The sequence below is a fragment of the Equus caballus genome, chromosome 15, assembly GCF_041296265.1.
Source record: "Equus caballus isolate H_3958 breed thoroughbred chromosome 15, TB-T2T, whole genome shotgun sequence".
NCBI lineage: Eukaryota > Metazoa > Chordata > Mammalia > Perissodactyla > Equidae > Equus > Equus caballus.
Genome location: NC_091698.1, coordinates 85675710 through 85703305, shown reverse-complemented (window position 1 = coordinate 85703305; position 27596 = coordinate 85675710). Strand labels below are relative to the sequence as shown.

The 27596-nt window shown below is 38.1% G+C and overlaps 1 protein-coding gene across 1 annotated transcript in view; it reads left to right on the top strand.

The window, feature by feature from the left end:
* Positions 1-27596, top strand: part of RAB10 (RAB10, member RAS oncogene family) — a 75051-nt gene that overhangs the window by 42476 nt on the left and 4979 nt on the right. Inside the window, exons 2-5 of the mRNA XM_001502813.6 lie at positions 7115-7175; positions 21074-21212; positions 26014-26103; positions 26746-26847. Coding sequence (XP_001502863.1) covers positions 7115-7175; positions 21074-21212; positions 26014-26103; positions 26746-26847 — 392 coding nt within the window. The remainder of the gene's footprint in view (positions 1-7114; positions 7176-21073; positions 21213-26013; positions 26104-26745; positions 26848-27596) is intronic.

Below are 27596 nucleotides of genomic sequence, written 5' to 3'. Positions count from 1 at the left end.
CCAGTGCCCCCCAGAAAAGAGCACCTAGAATTTTAGTAAGTGAATGTGGCAAGGTTACAGGATACAAGATCAATATACAAAAATAAATTGTATTCTAGGGGCTGGCCTGGTAGCGCAGTGATTAAGTGTGCACATTCTGCTTTGGTGGCCCAGGGTTCGCTGGTTCCGATCCTGGGTGTGGACATGGCACCGCTTGGCAGGTCATGCTGTGGCAGGTGTCCCACATATAAAGTAGAGGAAGATGGGCAGGGATCTTAGCTCAGGGCCAGTGTTCCTCAGCAAAAAGAGGAGGATTGGCAGCAGATGTTAGCTCAGGGTTAATCTTCCTCAAAAAAAGAAAAAAAGAAAGAAAAGTAAAGTATCATTTACAATAGGATTCAAAAAATGAAAATGAAGTAGGGATAAATTTAACAAAATAATTGCAAGACGAAAACTACAAAATACTGAGAGAACTTAAAGGAGACCCAAATAAACAGAGAACTCTACCATGTTCATGGAATAGAAGGCTCCTGTCACTGTACTCAAAACCCTACATATGTTTCTTGAACATGCCAAACATATTTCCACTTCACACCCTTTGCACTTGCTGTTTCCTCTGCCTGAAACAGTATCCCCAGATAGCTCGTTCCCAGACCTCCTTGAGCTTTGCTCAGAGGTCTTTCAGGGAGGCATTTCCATATAAAATAGCTCTTCCTTCCATTGTTGTTTATAGCATTTAATTTAAAAATTAAATTATTTATCGCCTTAAAGATTTTACTTATTTTTTTGTTTCCTCTCTCTGGAAGGTAAATTCCCTCAACTGAAGGACTTTGTCTACATTATTCAGTGCTAACTATATAGTAAGTGTGGTCTATTCTGCTGAAATGCACATTACTATAATGTGAACTAGCTCATAGACAGTACGTATATAGACATATATGTTACATTGCACTAGAAATGCCTGCTTTATTTCTCTATTATATTTTAGGATGTAATTGGAAAAAGTTGAATTTAGCTTTGGTTCTGTCAATAACTTTTCAATTCCCAGGAACTTCTCCTATCATGCATTTCAAAAATTAAAATCCATGGAGTTATGGCATGCAACAAAAGAAAAAACAGATAAATTTAATTGGACTTCATCAAAATTAAAAACTTTGGTGCATCAAAGGAAATTAAAAGACAGCCTACACAATGGAGGAAATATTTGCAAAGTATATATCTGGTATTCAGAACATAAAGAGAACTCTTACAACTCACAACAAAAAGACAAACAGCTTGATTAAAAAATGAGCAAAGGAGTTGAATAGACATTTCTCCGAAGAAGATTTACAAATGGCCAAGAAGCACGTGAATTAATGCTCAACATCGCTAGCTGTTATGGAAATACAGATCAAAACCACGATGAAATACTACTTCTTACCCACCCACTAGGCTGGCTGAAAATTAACAAAAAGGGAAATAATAAGCATCAGTGAGGATGTAGAACAATTGAACCCTCATACTTTGCTAATGATAAAGTGAAATCGTGCAGCTGCTGTGGAAAACAGTGGGTCCTCAGCGAGTTCAACATAAAATTACCACATGACCCAGCAGTTCTCCTCCTTGTGTATACCCAGAAGAATGGAAGATAGATACTCAAATAAAACAGCAGGTTCATGGCAACACCATTCACAAAAGCCAAAAGGTGGAAACAGCCCTAATGTCCACCAGCAGCTGAGTGGATAAACAAAGTTGCGGTGTCTATACATGTGATGGAATATTATTCAGTCGTTAATAGGAATGAAGTACTGATAACTACTACAATGTGGGTGGATCTTGGAAAATATTATTCTAAGTGGAAGAAGCTAGAGACCAAAGGTCACACGTTGTATGCTTCTATTTATATGAAATATCCAGAATAGGTAAGTCTGTAGAGACAGAAATGAAGACAAACTTGTGGTTTCCAGGGATTCACAGGAGGGGATAAAGGAAAGCAACTAACTGCTTAATGGGTATGGAATTTCCTTTTGAGATGATGAAAACGTTTTGAAACTAGGTAGAAGTGATGGTTGCACAACATTGTGAATGTACTGAATTGTTCACTTTAAAATGGTAAATTTTATATTATGTGACTTTCGCCTCAATAGAAAATAAATAAAAATGGAATTATTGAACTTAATCTAGGTTAAGAGCATGCGTGGTCTGAAATCAGACACACATGGAATTGAATCCTAGTTCCTGCCATCTCTTACCTCTGTGACTTTGAGTAAGTTACCTTAAATTTTCTCTTCTGTAAAATAGACATGTTAGTACTTTTCTCAGAGGATTTTTGTGAATATTAAATGGGATCTGTGAAATGCTTAGTTTACTGCCTTTTTGCTGCTGCTATTGGTTTTTATTTTATTCTTCATTTGTAGAGTGGAAATAATAGTATGGGCTAGGATTATTCTGACGATTTAATGAGTTAATCCATGTAAAGGGTTTAAAACTGTGCCTGGCACATTGTAAATTTTCAAAATGTTTACTAAGTTATTACTACTATATGAAAAAATCCTTAGAGGGAACGTTTTTGCATTTTGCTTTGTCACATCTGCATCTAAATAAGGAAACTAATTTCCGTATTGGAAAATGGCCTTTTCAAAATTTGTACTGTCAATGACAAACAGCTAGGAATAGAGCCTGGTCTTTCAAATTCCACTACTACTACGTTCAAAGGATTGTAGATATGTGATTCTTATTTCCTCTCCAGGTGTGGTGAAAACACTTGATTTTTGCTTGTTAAAAAACATAGATGTTGGGGCCAGCCCTGTGGCGCAGCAGTTAAGTTTGCACGTTCTGCTCTGGCAGCCCAGGTTTTGCCGGTTCGGATCCCAGGTGTGGACATGGCTCCACTTGGCAAGCCATGCTGTAGTAGGCGTCCCACATATAAACTAGAGGAACATGGGCACGGATGTTAGCTCAGGGCCAGTCTTCCTCAGCAAAAAGAGGAGGATTGGCAGCAGATGTTGGCTCAGGGCTAATCTTCCTTAAAAAGAAAAAAGATATTGATCATTTAGCTATAAGTTGTTAAACTTTGGTTGTCTAGAGTTTATTATATAGGTTGTTTCTGCCTGCATTAATTACTATTTACTGGTGTGTCATCAGAAGCCAAGCTTTGGAAAACTAATATTATAGTGTCTCGAGGTTGCAGTTAATCCTCTTGCCACTGGATGGTGCTTCTGCCACATCGTTAAGGCAAATTGTTTGGCTGATATTGTTTCTCCCTTTCCTGAGCAGCTGAAAATTGATAAATGAGTTAGACTGTGGTGAATTGAAATACTCTCTTGAGCTGGGTCCCAGGAATCTGTATGATGTGGGGATTTTCTTTAGTGTGTTTTTACATGAGCAAAACCTGAAAAAGATCACTGGTTGGCTCAAACCCTGTGATTGCTCTAGTCTGTGGTAATTTAGCAAATGATAGTGTGGCGGGAGACTCTGCTCTTCCTCCTGGCAGAATCTTAAAGGGTGATAGGTTTTGCTAGCTTCTCTTGGCAGCTGAGCTATTGATTTTGTTCTAATCCCTAAATTTTATCAAAAATTTTTCTACTCTAAAGTGTGAGTTTTTCCATATTTAGGTATGTGTATGTTTGGGAGTATGGAAAGTGCCTGCTGGAGCGACAAAGGTGGTTTTTGGAAACAGTGTACAGTGGTAGAAGTTGTGCTTGAGTATGACTACAGGAGGAAGCTGGAGGGAATGCGGCTGCAGGGGTGGCCTGGGGCCCTGCTAGAAATACTACGAGCAAGTTGAACTGTTTAAGTAGTGAAGAGAAATGTATTTGTAAACATACCTCCTTCTCTATTAACCTAGTTTTTATTTCTACCAGTGTGACAGGTATAGAATATTAGAAGTCAGTAGTACTTCAAGGTCTATGACAACAGCAGCAACAACAAATCCTTGCCCCATGCCCACCTGTGTGTTGTTACTTTCCCCAAAGGTTTTTTGGCTTTTTCTTAAGTTATTCAACCCCATATTCCCTACTTATATGCTTTCAACTTTAAAAAAAACTAATTTTAGAAAGTCTCTCTTGTTATGGAAAGTGAAAATCGAATACTCTTCTCCCTGGCGCCTCTTCCTTCATCTTCTCAAATAGTTAGATCACATGTTTTTGTTCACTGTTAAACCAAGTAGTGTACTATAATTGCATTTCCTTTCCTGGACAACTTTTTGTTTTTACTGTAGTTTACAGTTCCTTCATTGTTACATTTGCTGAGATTCAGGCCGCTATCCATACTTTATCCCAAACTCTCCAACAGAATTGCCAAACCCTCTGAATTCTGCTTTCATACATAGTCCAGTAATACCATTTCTTGCGCTTCCCTTCTTAGGAAGCATACCTCTTGGAACATTTTTCTCATTTTATTCTGTCTTCATTCTCTGTGAACTGGTTGCTCTTTAGGCCGATTCCAACTGCCTTTTACCTCACTCTTTGCTGGATTTCTTTTCTTCCTATTCTTGGTAAAGCAGTCTCTCCTAGTAGGTGTCTTAAAAAAATGTGTGGTTGCTGCATAGGTTGAGATCTTTCATGTCTGGAGATGCCTTTATTCTACTCTCTCATTTGATTTTGGCTGCATATAGGTTGAAAATGCTTTTTAAAGACATTATCTTTTTGTAGTATTCTGGATTCTAGTGTTGCTATTGAGAAATCTGAGAAGTTCAGAGTTGTCATTCTTGATTGTTTAATATGACCTGGTTTGTTTCTCTGCAGAAGCTTTTATAATACTATATTCCTGGTGTCCTGAAATTTTATGAGGATGTTACTTGGTGTAGATCTTATTTTATTCATTACACTAGGCACTTTTTTGGTGGGTCTTTCAGTCTAAAATAGATTCATTTTGTTCTGTTAAGTTTTCTTGCATAATTTTTTAATTATTATTTTCTGTATGTCATTTTCTGTGTTCTTCCTCGAACTTCTATTAATTAGATGTCAGACCTCCTGGTTTGATCTTACATTAACTTGTCATATCTCACATATATTCTATGCTTTGTCATTAAGTTTTATTTTCTGGGAGATCTCAATTTTCTCTTAGAGCTCTTCTGTTGAATATATTATTTCTGTCTTTTATTTATTTTTTTCAATTTCCAGGAGTTTTCTGGGTCAGGTTTCTTTTTCTTCCTTCCCCCCCCTCCCCCCCCCGTGTTTTTCATCTTATTCTGAGAAGATAAAGGAACTGTTTTTTTCCTGTGCATTGCCCCTGTTTCCTTCAGGTTCTCCTTTTTTGTTTTGTTTGTTTGTTTGTTTTGGTATCTCATTGGAACCTTTGTCCTTCATGTTTTGGCCTGAGAGGCTCTAAAAAGCTGATTGGAAGCTAAGTGGACAAGTGTGGAGCTTGTCAAGTGGTGAGTTTCACCTTAAGGGTGAAGTTTCTGTCTTTTCTCAGGGACTCTTCCTTTCTCTAGAAAACATCATTTATCTTTTTATTCAACAAATATGTTTTGAATGCCTACTTTATATCTCAGGCATAGCTCTTGGTGCTGGGAAGTTAACTGAATTAAATAGATAAAAGTCCCTGCCCTTGTCGATCTTGAATATATTTTGGCAAAGGGAGGGAGACAGTAAATACCAGGAATAAGTAAATGTGGTATATTTGAAGAATGTTAAAGATAAAAAGTAAGGAAGAGGGATAGGGAGACAATGGACATGGGGAAATGTTGCAGCTTAGGATAGGGTGGTAGCTAGGGAAGGGAGCCGTGATGGAGATTATTCCAGGTTGGAAAAACAGTGTATGCAAAGGCCTGGAGGTGGGAATCTGCCTCACCTGTGTGTGGAACAAGGCGGCCAATACAGTTAGCTCGATCAGAATAAGGTGATAGAGAAAATGATGTCAGGGTGGAAAGGGGAAAGTGGGTAGAATGGATAGGGCCTTAGGACTATTTTAAGGACTTTTGCTTTTAGTGTTTGTGAAAGATGGGATTTGGAGACAGCCAATAAGCATTTGGGTATCATAAGTTTGGAGTTCAGGGCAGAGGTCTGGGCTATGATATAAATTTGAGAGTTATCAGTGTGTATGTGGAATTTAGAGCCTTGAAATTAGGGAAAATCACCAAGAGAATGAGAGATAATAGAAAAGAGAAGTTCACTCCAATTTTTAGAAAAGCTCAGAGAGATGAGGAGAAACCAGTAATGAAGACTGAAGAGTGGCCAGAGAGGTAGGGAAACCAGGAGAGTTTTTGTGCGGAAAAGAATGAAGAACTCATTCAGCTTCTGCTAATTAGTTTGCGGAAACACAGCGTAAGATTGAGAGGGAAACTCCAGGAGTCTAGGATGAGATTTCTATCTTGAATAATTAGATCGGTGGCTTAAAACAGCCTGAATTGTTAGGAGCTTTCCAGTTGTACCTGATTTCCATCCTAAATGGTTTAGAACTTTCAGACTGTGTCCTAATTTCACCTCTCTTCGGGAAAGTTTTCTGAAATAGTGTTGGTTGTCAGGTTTGTCATTAAGATTATTTAACAAATTGTATGCCTAACTGGAATTGTTAGTCTTGTTCAGAGTTGGTCTTGACAACCAGGTCATTTAGAAAACTTTTCTCAATAATTCCTAGAGAAAAAAAAAATACAGGCTGAGGGTTACAAATGCTAAGCAAATGGCCCTTTTTCCTTTGCTTGAGTATGGAAAACAGTGAAGCCAAGCTGAAAATTTTGGTTGGTTAAAGAGCAGACAGATCTCGGAAGGTCTGCAGTGCTTTTGCTTCGTATAGCTGGAAGCTCTCGACTAGTAGATGCATCAACGTTTGTATTTTCATGCCTTCTTAATGGATTGACCCTGTTTAGCCCTGGTAGTATTCTTTTGTTCTGTAAGCTAGTGAAGACTGTATATTTTTTTCCTACTAGGAAACATCTTTTTATTCTTTTGCATTAAAATATTAGATATTTTAAAGTTTCCTTTTTTATTTCCTAATTGTAAAAACTTGCTATTTCTTCTACCATCTTGGATCCTGTATGTATCACTCAAGTTTAAAATTGAACACATTTGGTCAGAATTGCATACTTAGTGAATATCCAGAGCTAAACAAACACACATTTTTAAAAGTGTAAGTGTTTTTACTCCAATTAATTTTACTATAGCCAAGTTCAGAGTCATAGATACAATTTACCTCTTTTTTCTCTATGTTATAGGAATAGACTTTAAGATCAAAACAGTTGAGTTACAAGGAAAGAAGATCAAGCTACAGATATGGTAAGTGATGGCTAATTTACTCACTTTATATAGTAGAATGCCAAGTTCCTGAAGGTTTGGCAGTGAAATCCTTCCTTGTTACCGGTTTAGATTCTGTGAGACTTCCCTTTCTAAAGCCAGCAATCGGTGACCTCCTTTCAGTGAAGTAAAAAAATTGTTGCCATGGACTTTGGAGTCCATGAGATCGGGCTGTTTTACTTTTTCCACTAACTGTATGAACTTGGGCAAGTTACATACTCACTGTGAGGCTCTTATATCTTCTTAATGTAAATTGGAGATAATACCACCTATCTCAAAAGATTGTTATAAGGATTACATGAAATATCTCTGTAAAGCCTTTAGCACAATACTTTGCTCACAAACACTCAGTAAAAAAAAGTGAATTGGGGCTACCTCAGTGGTGTAGTGTTTAATTCAGGCACCTCACTTTGGCAGCCCAGGGTTTGCAGGTTCGGATCCCAGGTGCAGACCTACACACTGCTCATTAAGCCAAGCTGTGGTGGCATCCCATGTACAAAATAGAGGAAGATTGGCACAGATATTAGCTCAGGGACAGTCTTCCTCACCCAAAAAAAAAAAAAAGAAAAGTCATAATCCTTTTGTTGCTTTGAGTTTTAAGCTATAAAACATTTATTTTCTTTAATGTGTTTATAACTTTTTATAAGCATTATTAGTTTGTATAGGGTTTGCCCCCATAGAAGTATAACAAAATTCTTTAAATTTGTATTCAAGTATGAATCATAGACTTTAAAATTATAATAGCAGTATTTTTCAGTGAATATTAAGTGTTTTGCATATATTATGTGTATTAACCCATTAAATACTCACAATGACCCTGTGAGATATGTGTTATTCCTTTTTAACAGCTTTGTTGAGGTATAACTGACATAACAGTAAACTACACATATTTAAGGTGTACAATTTGGTAAGTTTTGTCATATGTGTAAACCTGTGAAACCATCACCACAATCAAGATAATAAACATATCCATCACCTCAAAAGTTTCCTCAAGCCTCTTTATAATCTCTCCTTCCTCCCTCCCTGGTCATTCCTAGGCAACCACTCTTCTGCTTTCTGTCACTATAGACTAGTTTTCAATTTCTAGTACTATTTATAAATGCAGTCATCTAGCATGTTCTTTTTTTTTTCATCTTCTGGGTATGTGTGAGGAGTCTTGCTTTTACTCAGCATAATTATTTTGAAAATTATCGATAATTTTATGTGTATCAATAAGTTCATTACTTTTTATTGCTGAGTAGTATTCCATTGTTAAGATATATCACAGCTTACTTATTCATCATAAAGCTGCTACAGATCTTTGTATAGCAGGCGTATGCTTTCTTTTCCCTTGGAGTATCCCTATTTTACAGATAATGAAACAGAGGCATTTTGAAATAATTTAACCAAGGTCTTACAGCATGTAAATAGCAGAGCTGGGATGCATTACATGCTCAGAATGTAGAGTCGAGAGTGGCATTCTTAATTGCTGTACTGCCTCCTATAAATAGTGCAGTTTGTCAATTGCTTTTGCTGCTCTATCCAGTTACTATCATTTTTTTTCTTCATTGCCAGTCAACAATTGTGTTTAATTTGAATTCATGTTATCTTGAGTTTTACTGTAACAGGACCTATCATAGAATGGTTATGAGGATGAGTGATACATCTAAAGCACTTAGAGCAATGTCTGATGCATAATTAATGTTCAGTAAATCATAGCTGTTATTATTTGGGGATCTCCCACTATGAAGACAGAACCCTAAGAATAGTATGAACAGAGAAGGAAGTTAGCAAAGGAGATTGCAAAGCCATGTTTGGAGAGTTAGAAGAAGAATTAGGAGAGAAGAATGAATTCAAAAGACAGTTTCAAAAAGTTAGATATACTCTTTTCAAGGAAGCTGATAATTAGAAGAAGTAGGATATGTTTAACCAGAATGTCTTCATTACCTGACCGTGTAATAGAATTATAATCTTTATAACATCTTTAAAATTGAATACAATTTAAATAAAATTTAGACATTTTAAAGCATTTCCTAAATTTAATGATTCTCTTTGAAGCACAATCCACTTGATGATCATTGATTTTTCCCTACTTTACCTTGGAAGTAACTCAGCAAGTGATCTATGCCTCATATTCTGTTTGGTTGTAATTAAAGCTGATCTCAAAGGAAGGGATGTCAGTTATTTATTCTGAATTTCAGCCAGCTCCCCTCTCCTTTTTTAGTTTTCTTTTTTAGCCCCACACCCTATCCTTGGCCCTACATGGTGGTCTGTGTTCCAGGTCACTCATAGGCTCTGCCATACTGACTTGCTCTCTTCTCAACTGCATCCCCTCTGTACACACTTTAAGCCAATAATTTTCAAGCTTTTTTTGACAGGAGGAGGTACGTTTTACATTGTGACTAAATGTACATGTACGTGTGTGTATGTGTGTGTGTATAACAAAAACAAAAGCACGCAAAACTTTTTTTAGATATATTTTTCTTTATATAATATGTAAAACCTTTCCTACTATCATACTAAATCTGTCCTGTTCCTCCTCCTATACTCTGTCTTCCACAGACTTTCCCTTCTTCTGTTCCTTGACCTTATGGCTTTAAACTTTTTCCCCTCCATTTATCATTTTAGTCTCTAGTTTTTAGAAGTAAACAGTAAGAGCTAACGCTTGTTTTTAGAAAGAGAGCCTTCCTCAGAAGATGCTTGTTTGGAACAGTAAGTCTTCAAGATTGATCTAGAAAAGATTAATGGCCTTCAAGATTAATCTAGAAAATATTTCTGTTGTGCCTATAAAGCTCAAGAATAGCACAGAAATAACATTTCAAAGTTAGAGTTGTTTAATTTTTAGACATTTTTACTAGAGCCTCTCTCAGGTAAAACGTTTCAGAAGGAAAATTTGATTTAGTCTAGGTTTTCATGTATACAGTTGACTGCTTTTAATTTGAAATAATTCATTTTCCTATAAAGATTAGGAATAAGTGACTGGTTAAAAGTTACAATTAATAGTTTTTAAGAGGTTAGCGTGATGCCAAATGATTTTGTGTCTTTGCTTGAGATGACGTTGCTAACATTCCAGGAAGAAGCCGTGTAGCTCCAGGTGAAGAGATCTGGGATTGCTACAGTAATTCAAGAAGGCTTTTAGCATGAGAAACCCATTACTCATAATTTACAATCTATCCTCAACTTTAATGCTTTGCTTCCACTAGCTACTAAAAAGCACAGTGATTTTTATCTCTTTCTAGTTTGAATGGATAGATTCAGATTCTTGTTTCAACATGAAAAATTCTTGTTCTGTGATTGAATATTAGTTTTGGAAACTTTGGTCAGTCTGTGCTAGAGCTTTGTTTTATTTTTCTTTACTCGAATGATCTTCACTTCTTGCTTTCTTTCCAGGAATCTTTTAGTCTATTTGTTGCATAAGGGTGGAGATTGGTCTCACCCTGGCCAAGACATGTGTGTAGGCCTAAAATTAGCTCGTTTGGCTGATAGAGAAGCAGCTGTGGGTTTTTAAATCCCAGATTTCTAGAAAGTTGCCATCACAGTATTTTTTGCTATCTGCATTTTCCATAGAGTAGTGGGACCTGCCAGGAAAACAGCCATAGTGGGTTACTTCCAGTCTGTCTTTTCTTTTTTTCCTTTTGTGTTTTTTGAAGGGGAGGGGGTTCAGAAATGTTTGTCACTGTCAGCATCTGTATCTTGTACCAGCAGCAAATTTGACATCAACACGGTCGCTAGAAACCAGTAGTGTCACATTGTAGAAGAATCTGCCTACCTAAGGTGCCAGGCAGTTGGGAGTCATCTTTGATCCTTTCCATTCCCTTAACTCCACGAACGAATTTAGCCAGGCCTGCTGATTCTGTCTCCAGAGTGTGTCCGCGATCCGTGCACAACTCCCCGTCTCCACTGTTTCCCTCCTAGTCCAAACCACCACTGCCTCTTTGAACTAGTGCAGCAGGCTCTTGATGTCCTAACAGCCCTTTCTTCCCCTTTTGCCTTCTTCCAGTACTTCTTCCACGTGACAGCCAGAGTAAACCTCTTTCAAATACAAATCTGCTCATGGTTGTTATTCCTTTCCCTGTCTGTAACCATTTTGATTTTACATTGCATTTCAAACAAAAGTTCAAATTCCGAATCCAAATCCCTTACCACAGTTTACAGAGATTGGCCTCTGCCCACCTTTCTGACCTCATTTTTCTGCTCACTTCTGTATACTCTCTACCCCCAGCTGATCTCCTTTCAATTCCGTGAACATGGCAAGCTCTTTTCCAATTTAGGACCTTTGTACATGCCCTGAGAACCTCTCTCAACCCCTCAGCACTCCCCCTAAACCCCCCGTAGCTAGACTGAGCATTCTGAAGTACCACTCCGTTCCAGAGGCTTCCCATTTTAACAGAAATAAAGTGTGAAAACTCCAGGTTCTAGTTACCGCCCCTTCTGACTTCGTCTCTCACCAGCTTTGCTCCAGCCACTATGGCCATTTTTTCCTCCCTTGAGCATGCCGAGCATGTTCCCATCTCAGGGCCTTGTACTTCAACTGTTCCTTCTGCTTGGAATGCCCTTTTTTTTTTTTTTTTTTTTTTTTTTGAGGAAGATTAGCTCTGAGCTAACAGCTGCTGCCAATCCTCCTCTTTTTGCTGAGGAACGCTGGCCCTGAGCTAATATCTGTGCCCATCTTCCTCCACTTTATATGTGGGACACATACCACCGCATGGCTTGACAAGTGGTGCCATGTCCCCACCCGGGACCCGAACCTGTGAACCCCGGCCACCGAAGCGGAACGTGGGAACTTTGCTGCGCCACCGGGCCCAGACCCTCCTTGAATGCTTGCTGCCTTCTCTCCTTCAGATCTCAGTTCAGTGTTAGCCTCTGAGAGAGGCCTTGCGTGGTGACTGGCTAAAGCAGTCCAGGCCTCCAGGCACGAGCACGTTTATCCTAGTTTACCTTGGTCAGAATATTTTTTAGTATCTAAACTTAGCGTATTTTTTAAATGTGTTCATTATTGTCCCCCCATTAGAATGTAAGCTTTTTGAGGGTGAGGATTCCATCTGGGTGATTTATGGTTATATAACCACCACCTCAAACAGAGCCTGGCATCCAGATGCTCAGTAACTGTTTGTTGATTGAATGACTTTGGTTGATTTCTGTTCGTACTTCACTTCTCACTCACCTTAAGCATCACGTCTGTGGAGAGGACCTCCTGAGTCATTCTATCTAGATTACTTCTTCCCTCCCCCTTGCCCCATTCTTGCCACTCCACTCTGTTTACCTCGTTAACATTTATCATAGTTGGGATTATATATTTATTTATTTGTGTGTTCCTGTCCCCACTGGAATGTAAGCTCTGTGAGGGCAGGCTTTTTACTTTTCACTTTATTTATTTATTGGATGCAGATAAGCATAATTTAAACTCATGGTATTTTGGATGTCGAGAAATCACATGTCTATGAGGAATTCCAAGTTTTGTTAAAATAAAACTCAATGTGAGAAATTTCACATCCTAATTTATAAAGTAAGGAATAACTTCATTATGTTACGCAAAATATAAAGTTAGGAAATTTGGGGTCTCTGCCTTGCACAGCAGATTGATGTTGTCTCTGGCCTGTTCCGGTGCTGTCAGTGCCCAGACTAAAAATAACTGTCATAATAGCAGCCAGAGTACACAGCTTCCCTGACCCTGTGTGTGGGACTAATAATTAAGAAAATAAGGTGTTTTAGTTGCTAGGAACGTATCACTCCTTTTATAATATATCAGTGGGGAAAAAATAGGATTTCACCACATTCTCTCAGCTATGTATCTATTATTTTATGTAAGGAAAATTCTGTTGTCAGTGGTTTATAATTTCAGAAACCTGATTATACTACGTGGGCTGCAAAGAAAAAAATTTTAATAGGAGAAGAAAATGAAGTTATTGGTTTTGGAAACAGGCTTTAAAACTATGGTGACATAAAAAGATATTGTGAACATATACATTGTTTAATTGCTCTTCAGATATTTAACACCTGCTTTTGTTTCTTGGCCTCAGTCTGCTTAGACTCGGGTGTATGTGTATGCAGGACTAAAAATAATGCGACCAATGAATAAGCAGCTGTGGTTATTTTTAGCCCTAGGTAAAGGGCTAGAAGTAGCAAGGCAAGGACTCTGTTCCTGGTTTGAAATGAATTGTTGATTGCCTTAACAATTGGTAAGGGCTGATGTAATGAACATCCAGAAAGGACCCAGGAAAAGGATAATGTGAGATCAAGGAGTCAAGGAGCCAGATCATCTTGTGGGGCAGATGCAGTCATGTTGAAAAGTGTAAACGTATGAAATGTGTAAATGAAAATGGGACATAGAAAGCTTTAAAAAACTTAGCAGGGAAAGCATATAAAAAGAGGGAAGATATTTGTGTGTAAGAGATTTTGGAAGATGGAGGAGACAAAATCAAAGAACACGGAGTTGTATGCTATGGATCAAAACAGAAGCTGACTTTGAACCTAGTAGTAATATCCTTTCTTTTCAGAGGGGTCGTTAATATTTCAATATGTTTTATATTGGTATTTCATAACTAACCCAGCATTATAACATAAAACTTGCTCTCGAGGTGCTGTTGATTTAGATATAGCTAAGTAGTTTCTTTGCTGTGTGCTCTTTTTTGGTGGAGAATTTAGTCATAGTTTTGACACTGAAATGTGTATATAATTTGCTGATTGTGTAATGTGAATGAATGGGGAGGAAGAAAGCATATAATAGCTAGACAGTGTTGGGAGTGGTGTTCATAGTAGAGTGCTGTGGAAGATCGTCTCCCTACGTTGTTATTACTTATGACAAAATTGAAATGAAAGTTTTGTCCCCCTCCTACACAATAGCTGTTAGGCGCTGCTGGAAGCCTAGGTCCTGTCTGCTCTGTCTTGGATAAGTATGTTTCCAGCCTGAGTTCTAGGTAGGAAACTTTAACCCCTCTCTAAGAGGATAGAATTATTAGTTAATTTACACTTCTTTTTTTACCAGTTCAGAAAAGAACTAAACTATTTCTACTGTGATGAGATAAATTTTTTATTGTTTTTTCATGAAAGCATTTATAATTATACCGATTTAAGTCACCTGTGACTAAATAGACAAGATTAGTGAAAGATAAAACAAGAATTTGGAATTGAGAAAAATGGAAGATGTAGATATACTCTCTCTAAAGGACAACTCATTTCCTATGCTTAATTTGTAAGATTTACCTATAAACTTCTTGGCAGGCAAGGCAAAAAAGGGGGTAGTGAGGGAGGGCTTCCCACAATAAATTACATTATTCTTTTCAGAAATAATAGCGGAAAAAACCAGATCATGACAAATACAGAATAAGCTTTCATAAAGCTACTTCTTGTAATGATTCTTAATAAGTTAACATAATATTAAAGGTAATGGAGGGGGGCGGGCCTGGTGGCACAGCAGTTAAGTTCGCACATTCCGCTTTGGCAGCCCAGGGTTGGCCAGTTCCGATCCTGGGTGCACACATGGCACTGCTTAGCAAGCCATGCTGTGGTAGGCGTCGCACATATAAAGTGAAGGAAGATGGGCATGGATGTTAGCTCAGGGCCAGTCTTCCTCAGTAAATAGAGCAGGATTGGCAGCAGATGTTAGCTCAGGGCTAATCTTCCTCAAAAAAAAAAAAAAAAAGGTAGTGGAGGGGCCGGCCCCATGGCCAAGTGGTTAAGTTTGTGCGCTGTGCTGTGGTGGCCCAGGGTTTCGCTGGTTCGGATCCTGGGTGCGGACATGGCACTGCTGGTCAGGCCACGTTGAGGCGGTGTCCCACATGCCACAACTAGAAGGACCCACAACTAGAATATGCAACTATGTACTGGGGGGAATTGGGGAGAAAAAGCAGGGGAAAAAATTTAAAAAAAAACAAAGGTAATGGGGATAAAAATTGTGGTCTAAGGATGTAAATAAATATATAAATACAAACACGAGTGCCTGTGTGTGTAACCTCTTATTGATCTAACCTGATTTAAGGATACAACCTAGAAGAATTGACAGTAGTGTGTCTCTCAGATGGTTTTTCTTAAATGATATTTCTTTTGGCAGTTTTTTGGATTAATTATTGCATTATGTCTTAATTCTGTTTCTGCATACATACCCATTTTCAACACAGTAGACAGAATGATTCCTTTTAAACCCAGGTTAAGTTACTTTTCGCAAAATCCTCCAGCAGACTTCCCATCTCACGTAGAGGGAAAGCTGAAGTCCTTGCAGAGCAGAGGCCTGTAAGATCCTATACAGTCTCCACTGCCAGCCCCTACCTCTCTGATCTCGTACTAATCTACTTCACTTGCTCCACTCCAACCGCACTTACCTCCTTACTGTTCCTCAGCCCTGCCTCAGGACTTTATATCACATCCTTATTCCCTCTGCCTTCTCATCGAGGCCTTCCCTCCCCACCCTATTCAAAATTTCACTTGCTTGCAGCATCCCCAACATGAACCCCTAGTCTCTTTACTTTTTGTCTTCTTGGCACTTTTCACCCTCTGAAAATGTGTAATTCCAGAAATTGTGTTTTTTTATTTGTTGTCTACCTCCAGTAAGAATACAAACTCCACAGGGGCTGACCCCGTGGCCGAGTGGTTAAGTTCGCGCACTCCGCTGCAGGCGACCCAGTGTTTCGTTGGTTCGAATCCTGGGCGCGGACATGGCACTGCTCATCAAAACCACGCTGAGGCAGCGTCCCACATACCACAACTAGAAGGACCCACAACAAAGAATATACAACTATGTACTGGGGGCTTTGGGGAGAAAAAATGAAATAAAATAAAATCTTTAAAAAAAAAAAAAAAAAAGAATACAAACTCCACTAGGGGAGGAATTTTTGTTCTGTTTACAGCTTTTTCTCCAGTGCATAGAGTAGTGTCTGGCATACAGTATTTGTTCAGCAAATACCTGCAGTATGAATACATGGGATTTTGAGTTATTTTAAAGGGAAGATCCATATACTTTGAGATCAGATTAGCAAGTGCTAGAGCTGAGATTCTCTTAAGAAGATTGAAAAGTCCAGCCAGGTCTCTTTAACTCGGCTAAGTCAAAAACCATTTTATTTTACCTTTATGCAGAAATAGGCTGCAGGCAAAGCCAAGGTTTTCCTGATGAAGCAGGGTTTTTGTTTTGTTTTTTTGGTGAGGAAGATTGGCCTGAGCTAACATCCATTGCCAAGCTCCCTTTTTGCTTGAGGAAGATTGTCCCTGAGCTAACACCTGTGGCAGTCTTCCTCTATTTTGTATGTAGGACGCCACCACAACATGACTTGATGAACAGTGTGTAGATCCATGCCCAGGATCTGAACCAGCAAACCCCAGGCTGCCAAAGCAGAGTGCACAAACTTAACCACTACACCACTGGGCCAGCCCCTGAAGCAGCTTTCAGTACAGCTTAAACACAGACAGATATTAACTTGAGAGAGCTCTGAATACCCTAGAGCATCTACAAAGAAGGTTTTGATTTAGAACATCTTAAAAAAACAGTTTTTCAGTTACACACAATGATATTATTACATCTTTGCATGTTTTTATAGTCCTGGTTGCTTTGGAGATATCTATAACAAATACAAATAAGTTATAGAATTTTACTTTAGTTATCCCTCCAAGTTGTTTGTGAATGAAAAAATACCTTCAAGGTCACCCAGCTGGAAAGATTCCAATCCTTCCAGTGAGTTTATCCTTCGAGGGTAAACTCAAATCTGACTCAAACCCATGGTTCTGTCTGCGTTTTTGCATAATGCCTAGTACATGGTGGACGCTCAGTACATGTATGAATTGATGGATAAATGGATAGAAGGCAGATATATGAACATGTTAATTGCATACCAGGATTGAATGTAAGGAATATTGAGGTAGTGGTAGTTCTGTTATATTCCTCGCTACTCATATTTTTAGGTATATAAGCTTTATTTTTAAAATATGTATGTTTTTAAGGGTCATTTAACTGACTGGGAGTGCCTTGATTCTAAAATTTAATAGGGAACCTGCAAGGTGAAATTCTGAAATACTGACTGATTAATAAACATGGTGCTCATTCACTGTGTAGGTAAATGTGGATTCTGCTGTGAACAAGACAGACAAATCTCTGATGGAACTAGCTTTTAGAGGGCATGGGAGACAAACAGTACATAAACAAATCTGTAATAAGTGCTATGCAGAGAGGTAAAGTAAGGAGATTCAGAGAGACATTGGATGGCTATTTAAATTGGATGGTCAGAGAAGGCTTCGCTGATAAGGTGATGCTTAAAATGTGAAGATGAGGAGGAGCCAATCATGTCCGCCATCCTAGTGCGTCTCAAGTGGTATTTCAGTGCAGCTTTGATTTGCAATTCCCTAATGACTAATGATGGTGAGCATCCTCTCAAATGCTTACTGGCCTTTTGTGTATCTTTGGAGAAATATCTATTCAGATCCTTTGCTAAGTTTTAAATTGGGTCATTTATCCTTTATTTGTTGAGTCGTAAGAGTTCTTTATATAGTCTGAATACACAAGTTTCTTATCAAATAAATGATTTGCAAATATTTTCTTCCATTCTGTGGGGTTTTTTTTCACTTTCTTGATAGTGTCTGTTGAAGTACAGAACTTTTTAGTTTTGATGAAGCCCAATTTATCTATTTTTTCTTTGGTTGCATGTGCTTTTGGTGATGTATCAAAGAAACAGTTGCCAGATTCAGATAGGTGTCGCCCTATGTCTTCTTCTAAGAGTTTTAGTTCTTCCATTTGGGTCTTAGATTTGTTTTGAATTAATTTTTATATGTGATGTGAAGTAAGGGTCCAAGTTCATTCTTTTGCATGGAGATAGCCAGTTGTTTCAGCACCATTTGTTGGAAAGCCTATTGTTTCCTCATTGAAGCTGTTGGAAATTATAAGCAGAAAAATGATATATGATCAAATGTATGTTTAAAGAAGATCTCTCTGGCTGCTGTGTAGAGAGTGTCACCTTCTATACATCTTAATGTTAGAATGTCATCAAAGGATACTGAGAATGAGCAGCCAGTGCCATAGAACATAGAAACATGTGATGTCCAAAAAGTCATGAGAATAAAATATTTCAAGAAGAGAAGGTGGTCAGCTATGGAATCTTGCTGTGAATGGTTAAGATACAGTCATGCTGCTTAATGAGGGGAATACGTTCTGAGAAATGCATCGTTAAGCGATTTCGTCATTGTGCAAACATAGAGTGCACTTACACAAACCTAGGTAGTATAGCCTACTACACATCTAGGCTGTATAATATTAATCTTATGGGACTGCCGTCATGTATGTGGTCCATGGTTGACCAAACCATCATTATGTGGTACCTGACTGTATGTAAAAAGGAACTAAATATTGGATTTGTCAGTCAGAAGGTTATTGGAGACCTTTTGAAGGAGAACAGTCTTTGTAGAGTAGCAATAACAGTCAGATTAGAATTGGTTGAGGGATGAATTTGGGGAGACAGAAACTAGAGATAACTCTTTTAAGAAGTTTACTGGGAGGGGCCGGCCCTGTGGCTGCGTGGTTAAGTTCGCATGCTCTGCTTTGGCTGCCCAGGGTTTCACCAGTTTGAATCCTGGGTGCAGACATGGCACCGCTCGTCAAGCCATGCTGAGGCGGCATCCCACATGCCACAACTGGAAGGACCCACAACTAAAAATACACAACTATGTACCAGGGGGTTTTGGGAGAAAAAGGAAAAATAAAATCTAAAAGAAAAGAAAAAAAAAGAAAAACAACCACCACCATAAGACTTTCAGAAGAAAACAGAGGAGAAAATCTTTGGGACCTATGACTAGGTGGAATTCTTAGATATAAACTAAAGCTATGATCTATGCAGATTGAAGCCCAATTTATTGATTTTTCTTCAACAAAATTAAAAACTTTACCTCTACAAAAGACCTGTCAGGGAATGAAAAATCTAGTCACAGACTTGGAGAAAATACTTTTAAACCACATATCTGACAAAGGACTTGTATGTAAGAAGAATTCTCAACAGTTAAAAAACAGAAAAAGCAAACAGTCCGATTAGAAAATGGGCAAAAGACATGAACAGACATTTCGCCAGAGGATATATGGATGGCAAAAATGTTCAACATCATTAGCCATAGAGTAATAGAAATTAAAACGATGATGAGATATCACTACATGTCCGATTAGAACAACTGAAATAAAAATAGTGACAACACCAAATGTTGAGGAGGATACAGAGAAACCGGATCTCTCATACATTGCAAGTAGAAATATAATGTGGCATAGCCACTCTAGAAAAGTTTGGCAGTTTCTTATAAAGTTAAACACCTACTTATCATATAGCTCAGCAGTAATATTGCTGGGTATTCATCTCAGAGAAGTGAAGACTTATGTTAACATGGAAACCTACACATGAATATTTGTAGCAAGTTTATTTGTAATAGCCCCAAACTGGAAACAACCCAAGTGTCCTTCCATAGGTGAGTAATTAAACAAATTGTGATACAGCTATACATCCAAGTACATCGCAGCAATAAAGTGGAACAGATTAGTATTACGGCAACAACTTGGATGGGTCTCAAGGGCATTATGGTGAAAAATGACCGTTTTGAAAGGTTGCATACCACATGATTCCACTTTATAACATTCTGGAAATGATAAAATTATAGAAATGGAAAACAGATTATTGGCCAGGGTGTAGGGGCTTTAGAGGTGGAGGAGTGATGCAACAGTTCTATCTTGTTTGTGGTGATGATTACACATATCCGTACATGTGATAAAATTGCAGAGAACTATCATACATGTGCCCACAGAAGTGCATGTAAACAAAGGTGAACTCTAAATAAGGTCTGTAGATGGTGGAATGTCAATTTCCTGGTGTAGCTTTTATAATATGATGTAAAATGTTACCATTGTTCCCCAGTGGCTGGGTGAAGGGTACATGTGACTTATTTGTACTGTTTCTGGAACTTCCTGTTGGGGCTATAATTTTTTTTTTTAATGAAACTTTAAAAAGTTTGCTGAAGGCCAGCCCTGGTGGCCTAGTGGTTGAGTTCGGTACACTCCACTTCCGCGGCCCAGGTTCCCTTCCCGGGCATAGATCTACACCACTCGTCTGCCAGTGGCCATGCTGAGGTGGCAGCTCACATACCAAAAGAGGAAGATTGACAGAAGATGTTAGCTCAGGATGAATCTTCCTCGGCAAAAAAAAAAAGTTTGCTGGGAATGGGAACAAAGAAATGGGATGTTGGTGGGATGTGGGGCTTTTTGTTTTATTTTTACTCTTTTAGAAAAGATAGGGGATACTAAAACATGTATATATGCCAATGAGAATGATCCATAAAAGGAAGAAATTAGTGATGCAAACGAGGAGAAAATTACAGGAGCAAAATATATATCTTAAATCTTTGGCTTGAAGACATTGAAAAATACTACTGTTTACGTATTTCTGTCTTGTCATTTAGAAATGAAGTTTATCTTTACAACTTTTTGTAAATGATTCTAAAGGTAAATGTAGCTGTACGATGTAGTTCTTTAATGTTGTAAAAAATTGTTCATGCTTTTGTATTACATTATGGAAACTAGATCACTAAATAAAATGGAATTCCAAGAGTTTTTATCACATTTGCTGGTATTCATTTTTAAATAACTTCAAGAGTTTTATCTGTTGCTTTCTGCTGTTTTCCCTTCCAGATTTTCATTCAGTATAGATAGGTCATTAATTTCCTTTGATTAAAAAGGACATTAACATATATAAAAAGGTATATATATGCTTATGAATAACCATAATTGTTTAATATTTAAGAATTAAGTGACTGGTGGTTCTGTTTTGCTTTGTGGTGTATTATAGTGGATTTTAATCTCTGTCTATCTTGCCAAACTATTCTACTGTTTTGCCTTTTATCTAGAATGTAGTAATATCGAAATGCTTAATATGAATTATTGCTATTTATTTCAGGGATACGGCAGGCCAGGAACGATTTCACACCATCACAACCTCCTACTACAGAGGAGCAATGGGTATCATGCTAGTATATGACATCACCAATGGTAAAAGTTTTGAAAACATCAGCAAATGGCTTAGAAACATAGATGAGGTAAGACCTAGAGATTGCATAAACCCTTCAAAACACATATTTGTGTGCTTGGTTGAGAAGAATAAGTATTCTAATTGATATTTAGGATATAATCTTCTTTCATTATTGAAGTCATTGAGTATTTCTACTTTTTAAAGATTAATGTTATTTTTTGCCTACTTTTTTCTTAAATTTTTGGGCAGGTCTGTTTAGAACTCCACCCAAGGCAGTTATTAAATTACTCTACAGCTGTACAGCCATGTTGTAAGATGGCCCGACTAGAAGCCACCAGTGATTTAACACACCTCTTCTAAATGAGTTCTCTCTCGGTGAACTTTATGGAATGAATCAACTCTATTTTCAATAGTAATTTTAAAACTTATTTTTGGTTATGGAAGTGTCATATTGTTTATTGACATTTTGAAAGATACAGAGTACTAATGCGGTAAAAACCTAACCAAGAAAATAGTACCATATCATTGCATGTAAGGACGTCAGTTTTTATAAGGTAAAGTTATGTGTCAAAGCGTGTCTGTTTCTGTGCTACAGCGTAAGTAGCCTCTTGTTGGAATTATTTTTCATGTCTCATTGCTGCCTTCTAGGCTTTGAATTGCTTTAAAACCAACTCTTTAAAGCAAGTTTTGACTGGATACATGAAGACCAAATCTTAAGCCAAAATTAGACCCAAGATGATATCTTCAACGGTAGCAATCGTAAAGGCTCATTACTAACTTTTCCATTGCCACAATAAATTTTCAAAGAGAAGCCTCTTAGTTTTTTTTTTAAGATTTTATTTTTTTCCTTTTTCTCCCCAAAGCCCCCCAGTACATAGTTATATATTCTTCGTTGTGGGTCCTTCTAGTTGTGGCATGTTGGATGCTGCGTCACCGTGGTTTGATGAGCAGTGCCATGTCCGCGCCCAGGATTCGAACCAACGAAACACTGGGCCGCCTGCAGTGGAGCGCGCGAACTTAACCACTCAGCCACGGGGCCAGCCCCCAGCCTCTTAGTTTTTAATAATTAGTTAATGATATGCATATTTTGAAACAAAAAAGCCTCCATTTTGGATTTCCTTAGCCTTTATTTTATAGTTTGTCCAAGTAGCATGTGTAATAAGAGCAGTTCATATAGAGACTATTCAGTGTTGTTCCAGCTACAACTCGTTTCCTTTTCTGTCACATCAACCGGGTATTCTACAGTTCAGTCCTATTCTGACACTAACTACCCAGCCTTAGTGTCAGATTCCCCAGGTTTAAGGACTCAGTCCCACAAGACTACCCTTTCTTCAGATACAAGTCTTGGGTTCCCCAGCCTACCTGCATTTCTGTCTGACTTGGCTACAAATTTGAGGGTTCCCGTGACCAACTTTCAGGTACAGTAGTTTGCTAGAATGACTCACAAAGCTCAGGAAAGCACTGTATTACAATTACAATTTTATTATGAAGGATACAACTCAGGAACAACTAAATGAAAGCTATGCATAGGCAAGGTATGGAGGTTGGGGAACACAGAGCTTCCATACCGTCTCTGGACCTGTCATCCTCTCAGCACCTTGATGTGTTCACCAACCTGGAAGATCCTCTGACTTTACTGTTGCAGTTTTAACTGAGGTTTCCTTACATGGACATGGTTAATTAAATCATTGGTCTCTGGTGGTTAAACTTAATCTCCGTTCCCCTTTGCCTCATGGGAAGTGGGGGTTGGGCAAAAGTTCCAACCCTTTAATCATGCTATTTGGTTCCTCTGGTGACCAGCCTCCATTATGAAGCTCTGTAGAGGCCCTCCATGAGTCCTTCCTTAGCTTAAACTTAGATAAATAGAAAGGGGCCTGTTATGATTAAGGAAAGACAGTCTTAGCTCTCAGGAAGTTAGGAGTACTGTGCCAGGAATGGGGACAAAGACCAAATGCATGTTTTTATTATACCACAGACGTATACACTTAACTTGGTAGGCTGGATGGCTTAAGTTTCCCAGCATGAGAACTAAGATACATAAAATCCAGCCATTAAAAAGAAAATCTGTTTTTCTGACATGTAAGAGATTGGCTTTGACTAATTTTCACTTTGTTGTAGAAGCTAAAACTTTAAATGAAAAGAAGCTGAATTGATTCAGCACCACTTTAAAAAAGATTATATATCACGATCAAGAGGAATTTACGTAGGAATGCAAAGGTGGTTCAACGTATGAAATCAATCAATGTAATACACTATATTAATAAAAGATAAAAACCATATGATCATGTCAACAGGCACAAAAAATCATTTGACAAAATTCAACACTCTTTCATGATAAAAGGACTCAACAAACTAGAAATAGAAGAGAATTTCTTTAGCCTAATAAAGAACATGTATGAAAATTCCACAGCCAACATCATACTTGCCCCATGCAATCAAGAACATGATAAGAATGCCCGCTGTGGCCACACTGTTCAGCCTTGTACTTGAGGTTCTAGCCAGGACAATTGGGCGCCAAAAAAAGGTCATCCAGCTTGGAAAGTGTAGCTATATTTGTAAATGATACGATCTTGTATATAGAAAATCCTAAGGAGTTCACACAACTATTAGAACTAATAAATAAGTTCAGTAAGGTTCTAGGAAGCAAGATCAGTATACAAAAATCAGTTGTACTTCTGTTAACTAGCAATGAGTAATCTGAAATGAAATTAAGAATGTATTCCATTTAAAATAGCATCAAAAAAAAAAACTACTTAGATGAAAAACCTAACCAAAGAGGTCTAAGACTTGTGCACTGGAAATCATAAAATATTGTCCAAAGAAATTAAAGAAGATCTAAAAAAGTGGAAAGACATTCCACTTTCATGAATTGAAAGACTTCATACTGTGAAGATAGCATCTACTTAAAGTGATTTGGTGCAGTCGTTATCAAAATCCCAGCTGCTGCCATTTTTTTGGTGGAAATTGACAAGCTGATCCTAACATTCATATGAAAATACAACAGACCCAGAATGGCCAAGCAATCTTGAAATGAGGAATGGCATTTAAGCTGAGACCCAAAAAGATGAGTAGAAGTTACCCAGAAAAGAATGGGGCGGGTGGGAAGAGTGTGATGGATTCAAATTTAAGACAAATTCAATCTCATAAGTTACTTTTGTTACTCAGGGAACGTGACTACCTTGGCTGTAGGATGTTCAGGGAAAGGTGCATTGGACCAAAGATAAATGATTTGTAAATAAATTCCCCATTCCATGGGTTGCCTTTTCACTCTGTTGATAGTGACCTTTGACACACAGAAGTTTTTAATTTTAATGAAGTATAATTTATCTATTCTTTCTTTTGTTGCCTATGCTTTTGGTTTCATATCCAAGAAGTCATTGCCAAATTTAGTGGCATACAACTTTTCCCCTATGTTTTCTTCTAAGTTTTATAGTTTTAGGTCTTATGTTTAGGTCTTTGATCAATTTTGGGTTCATTTTTTATAGATGTAAGTTAAGGGTCCAACTTCATTCTTCTTTGCATGTTGATATCTTGTATTCCCAACACCATTTGTTGCGAAGACTGTCGTATCCCCGTTAAATGATCTTGGTACTCCTGTCGAAAATCATTTGACCTTGTATTCGAGGGTTTATTTCTGGGCTCTCTGTTCTATTCGTTTATATATCTGTCTTTATGCCAGTAGCACACTGCTTTGATTACTGTAGCTTTGTAGTAAGTTTTGAAATCAGAAAGTGTGAATCTTCCAACTTTGTACTTCTTTTTGAAGAGATCATTTTGGTTGTTCAGGGTCCCTTGAGATTTCATATGAATTTTAGGGATAGATTTTTCTATTTGTGCAAAAGATGTCTTTAGAATTTGGATGGAGCAAATGTTTCTTTTTAACTGATTTTTCGGCATAGAGTCAATCTCCTTGTGCCCTACTACTGTAGTTTTTTGAGACTTTAAGGGCTCTATAGAACTTTTTTCTTTCTTTCTTCTTCTTTTTTTTTTTCTTTGCTGAGTAAGATTCTCCCTGAGCCAACATGTTTTTGTCAATCTTTCTCTTTTGGTATGTGAACTGCTGCAACAGCATGGCCACGGACAAACAAGTGGTGTAAATCCGCACCCCAGAGCCAAACCCGGGCCACCAAAGCAGACTGCACTGAACTTAACCGCTAGGCAACCAGGGCTGGACCTAGAGTTTTTTAATTAAGGCTTCTACACATTATGTAACATCATGATCCATTGATTATCTAAATCTTTTTAGATCATTATCCAAAATCTTGAATTTAGATTATGCAGAAGAGATTCCAGTTTCAGATCTTTTGCCTTTAAATATGTAGACAGTATATCTCTCTTGTGATGAGAACATATCTAGAAAATAGACAGTCTCCTGTAGAGGGGAGAACATTATTTGACAGGGATATATCTTAGGAATTGTGGGGTTTTTCCTAGGTAATTGAAGAGTTTGTGTTGGCTTTTAGCATGGTGTGGTTTCAGGATAACTGCTTTGAACTTTTAGTCTATAGAAATGACACCTAAAATTGAGAAAAATAAAGTCATTTTTAGGGGCCAGCCCCATGGCCAAGTGGTTGAGTTCGTGTGCTCTGCTTCAGCGGCCCAGGGTTTCGCCAGTTTGGATCCTGGGCGCAGACATGGCACCATTCATCAGGCCATGCTGAGGTGGCGTCCCACATGCCACAACTAGAAGGACCCACAACCAAAAATATACAACTATGTATTAGGGGGATTTGGGGAGAAAAATCGGGGTGGGGGAAGATTGGCAACAGTTGTTAGCTCAGGTGCCAATCTTAAAAAAAGGTCATTTTTAGAGAATATTAAACCATAATTTATGGTAGTGTGTAAATTAAATTTTTATTCTATTTTAGCATGCCAATGAAGATGTGGAAAGAATGTTACTAGGAAACAAGTGTGATATGGATGATAAAAGAGTTGTACCTAAAGGAAAAGGAGAACAGGTAAAAGCCTGAATGAAACTAACGTGCTGTCCTTTGTGCAGAGGCTGCGCTTCCTTGTTACAGTAGTGGTCAGGGAGGGGGCTGCGCTCATCATGCTTTAGAAATGCTGTCGGAAACAATAGCTTATCATTTGAGTGAATTTTTTCAGTGTATATCCAGTAGGTATGGGAGAATCAAATCGGTGGCAGTAGTATTTTTAGTCTTATTTAAATATAAAGAGGGGAAAATAAAATCAGTGCTTCTCGATTTTTTAACTTGAGACTTTAAAGAAATGTATCAGTTACTCTGATTCCATAGTTTGAGAATCAGTCGCCTGTGACACACCACTTTAGATATTGCTGAGTCACTTTGAACTTCTCCTACATTTGCCCCTAAGTAAATGCCTCATTTTGAATATCTGAAGTAAACTCTTGGAGTGAGGAGAGGATTCTTTTATTACTTTGCTTTATTTATTTATGTATGTATTTTTGAAAGAGCTTGACACTTTGAATCTTGACCCACTTAAAAAGTAATCTGTTTGCTTTATATAATCTAGTTGAGAGTGCTGCCTTTAGCAGAATATTACTCTTTCCTCTGAGACGCTAAAGTCATCACTTGGCAACCTGTACTTCATAATTTTGTGATGTTTTGCTTCTATTTTAGATTGCAAGGGAGCATGGTATTAGATTTTTTGAGACTAGTGCAAAAGCAAATATAAACATCGAAAAGGCGTTCCTCACATTAGCTGAAGATATCCTTCGAAAGGTAAGTTCCTGTTTTGACTTACTGCTAAGGTGCCCAGTGGCACAGTTGAACACTTAGTCTTTTCTGAAGTACTGGATTTACATACAAAAACTGAGCTTGGGTGGTATTGTTCCTAAATGTTTGCCCATCACGAATATCTAATCCTCCAAAGTGAAGTAAGGAACTGAGGGGAACAGAAAGCTATCTAGAAATCTGTAGGATCTAGTCCTTGCTAACAGTATTCTGAGCTTCCACACTCACTCTCTGGCCCCCTGTTTTGTACCCCTTTTTCTAGCTTTTTGTCTGGTCCATTGTGTTGTGGCTCTTCTGTTTACTTTTGTCTTCATTTCTCTTACACATCTTTTGCATTCCCGTAGGTTGTTTGTTTGTTTGTTTGTTTGGTGAGGAAGATTGGCCCTGAGCTAATATCTGCTGCCAATCTCCCTCCTTTTGCTTGAGGTAGATTGTCGCTGAGCTAACACCTGTGCCAATCTTCCTCTATTTTTTGTGGGATGCCGCCACAGCATGGCTTGATGCGTGGTGCTAGGTCCATGCCCGGGATCTGAACCTGCGAACCCCGGGCCACTGAAGCGGAGTGCACAAACTTAACCACTCTGCCATGGGGCTGGCCCCTGGCTTTTTTCTTCTTCTTGGCGAGGAACCAGCTTAAAGTCGTATTTAATAAACTTGATTAATACTCTGGTTCTAAAACATTTTAGTCTGCATGAGATAATTCTGAGAGAGTCTCTTTCAAGGATCTGAGTTAAATT